This window comes from Anas platyrhynchos, chromosome 10, assembly GCF_047663525.1.
Source record: "Anas platyrhynchos isolate ZD024472 breed Pekin duck chromosome 10, IASCAAS_PekinDuck_T2T, whole genome shotgun sequence".
In the NCBI taxonomy this organism is placed as follows: domain Eukaryota; kingdom Metazoa; phylum Chordata; class Aves; order Anseriformes; family Anatidae; genus Anas; species Anas platyrhynchos.
This window is the reverse complement of record NC_092596.1, coordinates 5,256,434-5,269,159: the sequence shown is the minus strand read 5'-3', so window position 1 is coordinate 5,269,159 and position 12,726 is coordinate 5,256,434. Positions and strand designations below refer to the sequence as shown.

The following is a 12,726-nucleotide window of genomic DNA, read 5'->3' as shown; positions in this document are numbered from 1 at the left end:
GCTAATAGACAAAGAAAGGACTGAACGACTTTTATAAAGATTCAAAGTCAAGGAGTAAAATATAAAGATTAGTTTATTGATAATTTTGCAGCATTTAGACCAACATATGTTGTTCTGCTTCAGCTGAATTGGTGAGAAGGTTTACAGCATCACATGAAACTTCCATGAAAAACATGGAGAGCAGAAGAGGAATAGTCTTAGTAGAGCTACAGCTACTAGTTAACAAATAATTGGGGTGTTATTGCATCTCCTTTACCATAGTCCTCAGAATCCTTAGAGAGAAGTTGTTGCCCTAGAGTAACTACCATGGAAAATAAATGATCTGGCTCCCTCAAAATGTGTCATACACTACATTATCATTCTTCACTTGGATTATATCTAAACATTTTTTTTACCTTTATCTCTTCAGATAAACCGCAGTCCAGTGACATTTCCACATATCAGCCCACTGATATGATTCATTGATAGCCACTTTCAAAGTAGAAGTGTCAAATCAAGTGGGAACTACTAAGTCTTTGGAGTCAAGGACAAGACTGTGTTTGCAGCTGTGATGAAGTGAGTGTTTCTGAGTTATTCAGATACCACTTACAGATTAAAAGTTTTTGCCTGGCAGAAAAGATTTTGCAGGTTTTTGAATCTATGTAAAGCAATACTTTGAGGTTTCTTAGAATGTTCAAAACCTCAAATATAATTGTAAAATGGGTTTGATCTGGCATTGCCACATCTGGAAATGGATGGGTCTTGTCCACGGTGCACACACCAGAGCGAGGTCTAAAATTGCCCGAAGAGGGAGACATTGCTGTGCTAGCCCAGGACAAACTAGAGCAGCCTCTTGCCTATCCAGTGTTCAACAGGGAATCCAACTGATGAGCATGAAATAGGTGTCCTAGAGGTTGGTACCCTTAACTTCTTCCTAGCTCATGTTGATTAGGGGCTGGTTCCTCTCGGGGAGTGTGTGAGGCATTAAATCTTTGCTAGAAATCTTTAACTGCCTTTTTTCCAGTTGTTCTCGTATATCTGCATCTTCTCTGTGTGTCTGCTCCTGTAAAAATAGTCCTAAATAGCTGGTCTTGGATGCATCTTGTGGAAATTAGTTACCCAGGATAATTGCCAGGATTTAAATAGACTGGGAATTCAGTTCAGCTGCTGATAAAAACCAAATCTGGGAATAGCTTATCTGCAGCTGAGGCTGCACGGAAGAGCACCAGTGAGTGAAGTTCCCCTAAAAGGTTCATGAACTATTTTCTTGCCTCTAGCATGAGGCCCTTTAGATGCAAAAAGGCATCACGTAAGGTAAGTGCTCACTAGACCTTTGTCACTGTTTTCTGTGCATTAAGGTTTCTTGGTTTTCATTACCAGTTATTTCATCCTTGTCCCTTTCTCTACCCTTGGAAAGTCATGTTTGGGGATGTTCCAATGCAAGAGGACACACTCTGTTCCCACAGCATGAGGGAAATAGAGAGCTCTTTGTGTCATCCATAGAGAAGGGGCTTCTGTAATCCCTTTTCCACCAACCCACTGTATAGTCTAATGCTGCTGGGTCTGTTCCTCATCCCCGTTATCTCCTTATCTCTGTGTCACTGGGGGAGCAGGACATGTCCTGCTTGTGCTGGGCTTTCAGTTCCCAGGCAGAAAGAGAAAAGCAGGAAGCTACAAGATGTTATTAGAAACTGCGGGCCACTGGAGAGGTGCTTTTTATTGCCTATTTACCACCAATTCCCTTTTTCCTTCCTTGCTGTCTCAGTCTTTCCTTTTTTTTAAAAGAATCCCACAGCTCCTGAAGAGCACTGTAAGGCTGATGGGCATTATCTGGGCTGTGCAGCTCTTCCTCCTCATTTGCTGCTTCTTTGCAATAGAGAAGACTTCAACACTCTGCTGAGGACCCGCAGCACTTGGAAAACGCTGGCACAGGCAGTGCTGCTGCTAGATCTGCTCCCTGCCCATGTCCGTGGCCTGTCTACAAGGAAACACCAACTTTTTAAAGCTTGTGCTTACAAGGGGAATTATAAATTTAAAAATTGGGTTGCAAAAGCAAGAGCTGGAGAGGAGCCCAAAGCAAATTAACAGATCTGGACCCAGCAGACCCTCAGGAGGTTTGGAGTCTGTTCGGCTTCAGCATGTGGCTGAACCCATCCTGCCTTTCTAGATACAATGTCCCTTTAATAGTCTTAACAGGCCCGACACTGGCAAGATTTCACTTGTTCAGTACACTGCTCAATACAGCTAATTTTCTACTGACAACATTTTTTGCAACAATGCATCTTCTGTCACTTGAATCCAGGAAGAAGGCAGCTTGGAAATGCCAGCCAGATGGGGAGGTAGCAAAAAGTTCATTGTAGTTGGTCGGGTGAACAGCTCTTTAGAAACGCGCTGGGCTTTGGGGTTTGGTCTGTAGGGTGCTAGGGACAAGTGGAAAGGAAGAAAACACAAAACTCCATGTTCTTCTTGATCCCTGAAGAAACCGTGTAAGGGTGTAGGTAAACCTGGAGAGTCAGAAGCTGTGGTTTCATGGGCAGCAGTCCTGATAGGACTTGCTAAGCACAGAAATGTAATTGTTGTTGATTGTTCTGTAGCAGCCCACCAAGGCACCGTGACTACAAGCCAGCTTTCCCCAAGGGACTTGTCTAATAGTTATAATTAGTGTGGTATCTTTCTCAATAATGAGTTAGGCAAAACCTCTTTAAGTGGTTTGTGAAAAATAGCGTGCCTGATCCTAGCAAATTTATTGGAAAGATTATATACATATATATATATCTGTGACAGATGCTGCAAAGCCTGTGGCCAGGTGTTGCAAATTGTGTGAGCACAGTTCCTAAGCCCTGCTGTGCTTCTGAAGTTTGTCCATATTGTTTGTCATGCAAAGAGCAATTGGTAGATGCAGTTAAAACTGAGAGACCCCATTTAACTGGCTGATCGAAATGGAGAAGTTGTTGAGCAAGAGACAACTTTAAACAGAAAACTTGAAAGCAGACAGCAAAGTGTTTGAGGATGAGGACAGTGCTGCCAGAAGCAAGGACAGTAAGGAATGAAGGAGGATGCAGAGTGAAGCTGGCACTACCCATGGACTGCCTTCTCTCTGCAGGTCACAGTTGTGTGCAGCATATCGCTCTGGGTTGCTCATGAATGGAGCAATTGTAACTATGCTCTAAATTCTCGTAGTTTTTTATAAACATATAAACTAATTACAGATGGTTAGCTGATCCTCTGCTAGATCCTTTTGATCCTTTGTAGGTACCTGGTGCTTTACTGGCCTGTGCTGCCACCAGGAAGATGGAAACAAGTCCTACAGCAACCCCCTGTTTCCTTCCAAAATAATACTTTTATATTAAAATCCAGCTCATGGCTTGTGCTGCTGTCAAGAGGTGTACTCAGTATTCACAAGTGCCCTTCCCCTAGTTAAGGGCAGGAAAATGTTATGACAGCTGCTGTCTGAAGCAAACAGGTCGGGGAACTGTAAAAGCTTTCTAAAACATATTTTAGAGATTAGGCACCGAAGACTTGAGGGAGAGAAGATGAACTGAGGTTGCAAAAGACCATAAAATCTCATAAACCCTTCAAACCTTTGGCTTTACAGTGCTCTTTTGTTAAAGAAAAAATGCTTAGTTGTTAAGTAAATTGAAGTCAGGCCCCACTTGGTGCAACTTTTTGCTAAGATTTCATAATTGTGTAATACATCCTCTCACTCTAAGCCCTGCTTTTTGGAACATTAATGAGCATCATGCTCATAATGAACATTAATAGCATCATGCCAGAGCTGCAAGAGGTGTGGAGAGCAGTTCTTGCCCAGTGCTGCTCACCTTCTGTTTCATGCCTCATTTCCTCAGTTGCCTCTGTCAGGCTTCTGCATGCTTGATTTCGGAGTAGTAGTGCCAGTTGTCACTTCTCATCTGCTGCCTACATGAGTTGCTCTCCATTTGTGTATGAACCCAGCCTTGCCCTTGGAGCTTAAAACAGAAAAGGCACTAAAGGGATCAGTCAAGCTAGCCAAAAAACCCTTTTGCCATTTAGCGTTGGGTCAGAGGTTGGACTCGATGATCTTGAGGTCTCTTCCAACCTAGAAATTCTGTGATTGTGATTTCACCTGAGCAAGGCTATCTGGGGCCTCGTGGCTGTTTAAACATGCAGTGGGTAGGTTAGAGGGTTCGGGGTGATCACCTCTGATGTGATACTCTGGGACTTAATGCACCAGCACCTGGTGCCTGCACACGACAATAACTGTTACACATTGTTTCTTCTGAAATACGGTCACTGCTCAGATTTATGCCTTTGCTAGAGGGGCCAGTAAATGCCTTTCAACTTATATAGTACAGCCCCTTCAAATAAGCCTCAACTTATAATTTTCATACAACCGTTATTTGCTTAGTTGAAATACAGTATGACACCAGTACACTTCATAAACCCCACTACTTGCTCTTTATTTTAAAGAAGAGTGACCTGCACTTGCTTTCCAGTTGTCTGCGTTCTCTGGGGCCCAGAGCCTTTCCACATGCTCGTCCTTTCTTTTCCACCTTGGAGATTTTGGTACATCAATGCAGAAAAGCAATCTGAGTTAAAACATCAACTTGTTTGACTTTTGATTTTTTTTAAAGTAATTTTTGACCTATTAAAGTAATTTCTTTAAAGGTTGCAAAGTATAAAATGGAACAATTGCTTAGATGTAACACTGAGTCACTCATGGCATTGTCAGTGGTGGGGAAGAAGAGGACAGTATGTGGTCTCTGTGTGTGTTACAAACAGAAATAGCAAATATGTGGAATTGATTGGATCAGGATGTTCCATAAAAGTTTTCAACTGGAAGCTGAGTATTCTACAGAAAAACAAACAAACAAACAAACAAACTTTTCAGAGATTTAAATATCTGGTTTAAAAATACGGATTTTTAAATGTCTAGGACTAGTAAGCAATTCTATATTTCTGTGGTAAACCTTCAACTGCAGCCTTATTTGTTACTGAAGTACAGGATTCATGAAGGAAATCGTTTATGGGAATCTTTTTTTTAGCATATTAAAAATAGCGTGTAAAACCATATGTATACATATTTTTTACCACATAGATGGCTAGTCAGGCTGAGTGGAAATAGACATATTTTTGAAAACAGAGCTTATCCCATGAACTAGAATTGGAAATTCTCATGAGAAGCAGCCTACGGTTGCTCATTACTTCGTTAGGAGATTGCTCCTGGGATAACCGGAGCAGCCTTGACAGGCTGCAGTGTGAGTGTGCCAAACGTGGCTGCACATCAGCTGAACGCTTCTGAAATGAACAGTGAAATTAAAGAGTGCCACACGGTACAGGAATAAGGTCTCTTAAAAATGAAATCAAGAAATGATCACCCTGACACCCTACCTTGAAAATAAGCGGGAAGCTTGAAAGAAAAAAAAGACTTATAAGGAGCTGTGCAGAGGAACAGCAGGTTGTCTGATAGAAATAAAGAGGCCATTTTGAACAAGAGGTTCCCGAAGTCTTGAGGAGAAGAATGGCAGAATATTTTCCTTTAAAAGTACAAAGCATTTTTCAGTACGGAAAATAATTGCTTGTGCTGGAATGTGAGCAGAGCATGGGATACCTGACCTGTAATTTAGGAAAATAGCAAAGGGTTTTTCATCAGTAATTATTATTATCAAGGTAGAACTGTGAGGCCAGGGCTCTCTTGTGCTGAGCAGCGTATATCAGGCGGGAGATAATCACCGCTGCAGGAAACTTGTAGAAGAGGAGAGGAAACGGAGGCGCAGAAAGCAGAAGTGGTTAACCAAAGTGTCATGCAACTGCTGGGCTCCTACACGATGATGGGCACTGCTGCCTGGCAGTGCTAAGGGCTGTAGGCACGTCTGAGTTCGGTGTGTCCATCATGTGTTGGCCTCTGTCATGTGGCAGCCCTGATCGCAGAGAGTGGCTGTGAGTTAAATGAGTAGGGAAGAAATGCCTTGTCCTGCCACTGACCTGTGCGAAAGGATCAGTCCCTTGCCAGGTCACCCTGCACAACGTGGGCATCAGGGTACGTAGATCTTCCCTGGAAGTTTCAGGCTAGATTCTGCTTAGTGTTTACAGGATATGAGAACATACATTTCTAGGGCAACAAAGAGGTAATGGGTGACTATTTGGTTTGCCTCACTGTGATCAACTGAGTATAAGGTGCTTCAGACTACAAACCATGTATTTGTGAAGTAAATCATTGTCTCTAATGTCTTTTTTTGTGTGTTGATAAAGCAGTGTTTATGGGGGAAGTGATGGATGAAGAAAAAGAGAGTGAATTAAACATTTCTAAAAAATGTGGCTACTGAATTCTTCTGGAAGGGAAGGAGCCTGGGATTCTGTACAACTTAATACTGTACAGAACAGAGATCAAAAGCCATGCTAGAGAAAACAACCCTTAATCTGTTTGAGAGATTTATGCTCTAGTTTGAGAAAACATGAATGTCTTTAAATCCAGTGGCTCTTTACATGCACTGGATCTTTAGTTTGTTTGAAGTAATAATAGTAATGCTTTGCTCTTTGAAATAGGGAGGTCTAAAAACTTAGCAAAGGAGAAATTGGTTCTGCCCTACTTGACCAGCAGCATTCTGCTAGGTTAGCAATATTCTCAAACTTTTCTCATGTTGTGAGTTTTAGCATCCGTTTTTGCTGATGAACCACTGAGTTAATATCTGGTAGTGAGCGAGGAGAATCGAACTGCCCCCCAGGTGAGAAGGCACTTGTATTTGCTTTTGTCCCTGAAATTAGGGGCATGTCCAGTGGTTCCATACTGCTACCATGTGAAAAAATCAAATCTATTTGCACTTTATTTTCCAAGCTAGCAGAGGAAATGGGAAAAAAAAAAAAAAAAGGAATGTTTGGAATTCGCAGTGCTATGTGTAGCAGCTCTGCTGCAGTGGGCAAAAATTTATGTGGGGTATTAGAGTTGGCAAAAGGGGTAGGGACAATAGAGAAACCGGTGTATTTGATTGTGTAGCAGCGAATTCCTTAGAGAGGCCCCATTATTACTGGCTTTTCCTCATGACACCCAGGGCTGCAGATGGATTACAGGGGTGAAGGGAAGAAGGCACGTGTTACAGAACTTTTTCCATCTTGAAAGACCTGATCAAAGCATGTTCTGGGGCCATTTGATTTTGCTGCCTTCTGTAGTGGGTATAGATTCAGAAGCTATGTGTGGTTCCTACTTCTGTCATTTTTTTCCTGTTAGTTACATCAAGAATGGACACCTGGGTTTCTTGGGAAGCATCTCTGTATTTTTAATGGTTGCAATGGCTAAGCACATTGCAGGGATGCATATAACACAACTTGTGGCACGAAATTCTGAAATTAATCTATGGAGAGGTGACAGATATACGATGCCATTTTTCTTGTTGTGTACCGATGAGCTATTCATTACAGAGAGTCAGGCATCCTCACTTTGTGCTGCTTGGGTAGTAAAAGCCTGATACACAAGTGTGTTTGAGGATACAGCTCATGGGTTTCAAATATATGGAATTCTAGCGGGCATCCATGAAAACATCTGCAAGTTGCAATGATTTCATAGACTTTGTCCTTGCTTGATGTTACTGAAATTCTATACTTTCCTTTTTTTTTTTTTTTTTGAGTTGTCACGCAGCCAAGAAACCAAACTGATACCATTTTCTTCAGTTCCTAATGGTTGTTCTACAGCCTACTAGGCTATATATATATAAATAACAAACAGATTAAAAATAGAGGGCTCTGTTAAATCACTGAAGTTTCCGTTTGGTATAATTCACGTTTTATGTTTAACCTTGTCCTCGCTGCTAAGAGATGTTTGTTCTCTTTATCCTTGGGATAAGTAAGAAGTATAAGAGCCGAACATGATGCCAAAGTACAGTACAGACTAGGTACTTAGGCTTTACCACAAGGTAAACTCAGCGGGGTCAAACAGTAGCTCTACCTGGCATTGAACCCTAGAGTTTACCTTGTGGTAAAACCTGAGTCTTTGCCGTGCTTTAATCCTGGATTTGTGCCTGTGCACAACAGCGCCTGCTCTTTAAAATGCTTTTATCTCGGGGCAGTTCATGGGAGTGCTACTGAGTGATGAAAAATGCAGCTTTTTTAGCAGTGAAGGAAAGTCCTTTGTTTCAGCATAGAAAATATGATTTCCATCCACAAAGACTTCAAAAGAACCAGTAGAAATTCTTGAGAGCCTGATTATCATGGCATAATCCCATTATCAGAGAGATTAGAAGCACTTTGCTGTGTCTTCATAGTTTGTGACTAAGGCACTGGACAAAATCCTCAGGTTCTGTTAAAGTATTTATTCAATAAGACAAAAAGAAGGTTTTCACCTGTGGACACTGACATTGTAGAAAACAAGTTTAATTTTTCTGTCCCCTCCAGATCTGAACACAGGCAGGACCTCTAGTCACTGGTCCTTGCTCTCTCATCTACGTACATATAGCAAAGTAATCTGCAGCCGTGCAAAAGAAAAGCCTCCTAAAATGTTAATTGCTATCAGTTCCAGTCCTTGTGAAGCAGTATCATTCAGTGGACAAACTAATTTAATATAGAAGTGTTAACAGTTCAAACAAGTGGGGAATTGAGTGTGTTTTCCTTAGAGATCTTGGTGGATGCTTGGATGCTGGAGCTTTTGAGGGTGGTGTCTGTCTAGAACATTAATGTGCCCGTTTTAGTGTCTCTCTCTCTCCCTTACTGGCTTGCCTGGAGGTGAACAGTCCTCACCCCATGTCTTGAAAGTGAAACACTGCCTGCAAGAGTCTAAATAGCTTGTGACCATGGGAACTTACAAAGTTAAGGCTGAGACTGTAAGCGAGAGCAAAGCATGTGATTTTCACAACACGTTCCTTGTTTGGTGTGGTTGCCAAGGGCCTCTGAAGATTTGGGTATTAATGTTATGATTGTGTGCTTCCCAATATAAAGGATTTCACTGATAGTTATCCCAGAGTGAAAAAAAAAAGTTAAAAATAATCGACAGAAAAGCCTTTTGAGATGGGAGCCTGCTCCCCTGGAAGTGCACAGTGTGCATAGTGTCTAGGTAGGAAAGGTATGAAATGTAAAAGAGGTGCACTTCACCTCTGTTGGAAGGCCAGGGTGAAACAATGGCAACAGCAGGGCTGAATGGGGGAACTGCTGAAGTTTGAAAGAAACCTGCTCCAGTAGTGTAGGAATATGGAACAAGTGATGAAATGTTTCAACCTAAACAGGTACAAGAAATGATCCAGGAAGAAGGATTTTAAAATGAATTTCTCTCTGTTTCAGTATGCTTGATTATTAACATATAAAAATGCATTTTTAAGTTAACTGCAAAGTCTTCTACCTGCCAAGGCAGAGTCAGGACTTTGTATGTCTCCAGCTGAGATGACTAAACCCCTTGCAGCAGGGAGCTGCATTCCTTCTGCTGTTTTAAGGACTTAGGGAAATAGAAGAGAAATACACTACCATGGATGTGAACACTAGAAAAGGAGTGAAGGAAGGAGGATTTATTTTCATTAAAAACTTCTTCCTCCATTCTATATATTTTAATTAAGGCTTCATTCTTTGCATGAATAACATCATGTAATCCACTGAGTGTCTTGCCACTGGAGAGCATGGATCTAAACTGCCAATTTCTACCCATACTTTAGGATCTTAGACGCTATTGATCTATTTCAGGTACTCTTGAATTGAATTGAATTTGAATTGAATTGAAAAATGTTAACATGAAACTGTGGTGAGGATTCGGCTGCCAAGTGGCTAAGAAGATGCTGGAGCACCTACAGTGAAATTTCTTTAGTGTTGGCTTTTTAAATAAAGAAGTACCAAGTGACTCTGTACATCTAGGTAGTAATAGAATAGTAAAAGTTCATCAGTCATATATGAGTCTGCAGGTTTAGAAAAGGTTGCCATCTTCAGGCAATGCTTAGTCAATGCACTCTTTTTTTTGAGCCTAAGAAATCCAAATCCACACTGACTCTGGTAAGGTAATCAGAGCGGAATATGAAGTAATTCACAGTGGAATTAATCCCAGTATTGGGCCAACTATGGTACTAGTCTCAAGTTAACTAAAGTGTGCTTTCTAATTGCATGTGATGCAGTTCTTGCATCTTGTTTTGACTTTCTGTTATACTCTGTTGAACTAAAGCATAAGCAAAAAATCTTTTTGTCTTGCAGCTTGGAAATAAAGGTTGCAAACTCAGTAAGTAGTAGTCAACTTCATCTCAAAACACTGTTGTTTTCCCATGTTCCTACAACAATATGGGTATTAATAAATCTTCCAGGAGGAAAAAAAAAAAAAGGAAATTTGTCATGACTTACCTGAAATCCCTCTATAAACAACATTTGTCTTAAAATGTACAGCGAAAACTTCAGGAGGTCCTAACTACCCTGAGAGGTATCAAATTATGTTATAGCTCAAGCTGGATGAAGTAATTGAAGTAATCAAAAAAAGTGCTAGTGAATGTGGTGCATTGACTTACTTTTTGTTTTATGTTAGGGTCGACCAGGACCGATTGGGATTCAAGGACCAATAGGCGCTCCTGGATTTACTGGTCCAGAAGGTTTGCTGGGAGCAAAAGGAGAGAGAGGAGCAGTGGGCCCCCCCGGACCACCTGGACACAAAGGCATCAAGGTATTTTCAACAGTGAATTTTCATTTTTTTCCCTTTCAATAGATTTATGGCCTTGAATACGTTTTTGAATGTATAAAGATAGTTTTGGACTATTTGTGCAGGGGTAAGAATGAAAGAGTATTTCATTATTATATTTAGAGAATGTCCTGCTTATATTGTAAAGTGAAAACACAGCTTCCAAAGCTGCTGAATGTTGTAGCCATCCGGGGAGGCGAACCATAGCTAAATAAATATTCTGTTGGGAGTTATGTTGTTCTGTTCACTTCACCTGCCCAGGATAAATGTTATCATACTACATTCAGAGAGACCTGGAGCTGATTCCCATATAGATGATCCTGAGCTGGTGTCTAGAAAAGCAAAGGAAATGGCTACTGAACAGAACCTGTAACTCAGTTTTGCAGGTGAAAAGCTATTTGTAACAGAAATAATACGATACACTATGTTATATTAAATAGAATAACCCAGCATAAGGGGTAGGTGTCAATGAATGCAGTGCCCAGGAATGGACACAATAGCAAATGATAGAATAGTTTAGGCGGGATATTGTGCTCACATAACTTGTTCTGCTAGGATTTAGGGCAGAGCAGTAGAACCAACGAAGTGGAATTCACTTACAACTTAGATGGGGTGGTCTAAAAGTAATACAATGGTCTGCATATCTCTAGGTGGTGCTATCAAAATATAGACACACACAAAAAAAATAAAAACTACAGTGGTAAGACCTGTCAAAACTCTTGGAAGATCAAGCGTTACACTGGGAGTTAAATTTATACTGCATTGTTTATTTTCCTGGCATCTCATTTTCCCCAGATGTGCAGTAGGAGATTATATTTTTCCTTTAAACTGCCTGATTAAGACATTCCTGAAACACTCATTTGGCGTCCAGTCAAGCTCAGATGCTCAGTTAGTGTCTTCAGTGACCCATACGGTCAGAGAGAATCTATATGAGATAGTTTATTCCTCTTGGTGTTGATGGCTGAAGTCCATGATTAAAAACATTGGAGTGAAAAGTATCTTGTCAATAAGTGAGATATACTGGAATATATAGTCCAGTAACCAGAAATTGAAAAAGAGAAAAATAACATGTATTCTTTTTTTTTTTCTTCAGGGCTCAATGGGAGTTCCAGGATTTCAAGGAATCAATGGGATCCCAGTGAGTTTTCATATGTAAATATAAGTCACCAGAATGTTAGTCACAACCAAAAGCACGATAATAGTGTCTTAGCACGTGCACAATGTATCTTGCAAAGGTCTTGCTTCTCTCTGGAAGGAAATACCAATTCTTCAAACATTGTAATGATGAAGGCTCTAGCTTCTCTGTTGAGAAGGAAAAAAAAAAAAAAAGTAATCCTACAGTCTAACTTCAATCTTTCTTACCATAGTTTAAACCTGTTAGTTCTTACCTTACTCATCATGGTCACAGGGGGCAGATTATTCCATTTTTCTCTCTAATAGTCTTCTTGTATATGATAAGTGTTACCATGTCTCCCTTGATCTTCCTTCCTATGATGTGAACCAAAACAATGATTAGAGCTGAGGCTCTCCAGAGATTCCTTGCTTCCCAACTAGGTGCTAGTTCTCTCTCAGAAACCCAAGACAGAAAAGAGGTAATTTACTGTATTTGGCATGCAATAGGAGTAGGTAACTTTTCCCTGACCATCAGGAATGTTTTGTTTGTTTCGAACTTGAACATTATAATGACAATTTCTTCCTACTTCATACCAAAATTGGGTGCCTAAGGTATCTTTATCAGCTGTCTTTTGCTTTGTTTTTCCCCGGTGATTCTTGCAAAGATGTGTAGACACTTTGGCTGAGGGGAGTTTTAGCCGGGCCAGCTTTAGAAGTTGCCCCAAACTTAATTGCTTTCTCAGCACCATTTAGTTCATTTTTCTCCTTCTGGTATTGAATTATTTTTCCTTTTTTGATGACATTTTTCCATCTTCCATATACGTGTGCCTTCTGACTACACTCATGTTTTTCATTCCCATCTTTCTTACTTCCTCAGCTGGCCAAGAGCTTCAACAGAGTGGAGCTGTGTTTCCCGACCTCCTATCAAAAACTGAATTGTTTTGATAGATTGGCTGAAAATGCAGAGTTGGCCCTGTAAATGAGCTTGCTCGATTCCAGTTCCTTCCTGGCCTCTGTCCTTCTCTCCCCCT

The 12,726-nt window shown here is 40.7% G+C and overlaps 1 protein-coding gene across 1 annotated transcript in view; it reads left to right on the top strand.

Moving 5' to 3' along the window:
• COL4A6 (collagen type IV alpha 6 chain) overlaps window positions 1-12,726 on the top strand; it is a 135,612-nt gene that overhangs the window by 77,205 nt on the left and 45,681 nt on the right. The window contains exons 4-5 of the mRNA XM_038184659.2: window positions 10,433-10,567; window positions 11,676-11,720. Coding sequence (XP_038040587.1) covers window positions 10,433-10,567; window positions 11,676-11,720 — 180 coding nt within the window. The remainder of the gene's footprint in view (window positions 1-10,432; window positions 10,568-11,675; window positions 11,721-12,726) is intronic.